The 214-nt window shown below is 57.5% G+C and overlaps 1 protein-coding gene across 1 annotated transcript in view; it reads left to right on the top strand.

Annotated features, from left to right (window-relative positions):
* Positions 1-168: 168 nt before the first annotated feature.
* EMH_0052930 (uncharacterized protein) overlaps positions 169-214 on the top strand; it is a gene marked incomplete at both ends in the record, with an annotated part of 6,164 nt that continues 6,118 nt past the window's right edge. Inside the window, one exon of the mRNA XM_013496934.1 lies at positions 169-214. Coding sequence (XP_013352388.1) covers positions 169-214 — 46 coding nt within the window.

Below are 214 nucleotides of genomic sequence, written 5' to 3'. Positions count from 1 at the left end.
CTTCTTCGGGCTTCGTTGAGTCTCGTCACTTCCAGACAAGCACGCAGAAGGGGGACGCAGCAGCAGCAGCTGCTGCTGCAGAAACTGCAGCAGCAGCAGCAGCAGCAGCAGCAGAAGGTAAGACAGTGGAGGCGTCCACACCCACGGGGGATTCAAAGAACGACAGCAATGCTGAGAGCGTCACCAGCAACAGCAGCAGCAGCAACAAACATGA

This window comes from Eimeria mitis, genomic scaffold, assembly GCF_000499745.2.
Source record: "Eimeria mitis Houghton genomic scaffold, Emh_scaff2383, whole genome shotgun sequence".
NCBI lineage: Eukaryota > Apicomplexa > Conoidasida > Eucoccidiorida > Eimeriidae > Eimeria > Eimeria mitis.
Note: the sequence above shows the minus strand (reverse complement) of the source record. Positions and strands in the feature narration are given on the sequence as shown.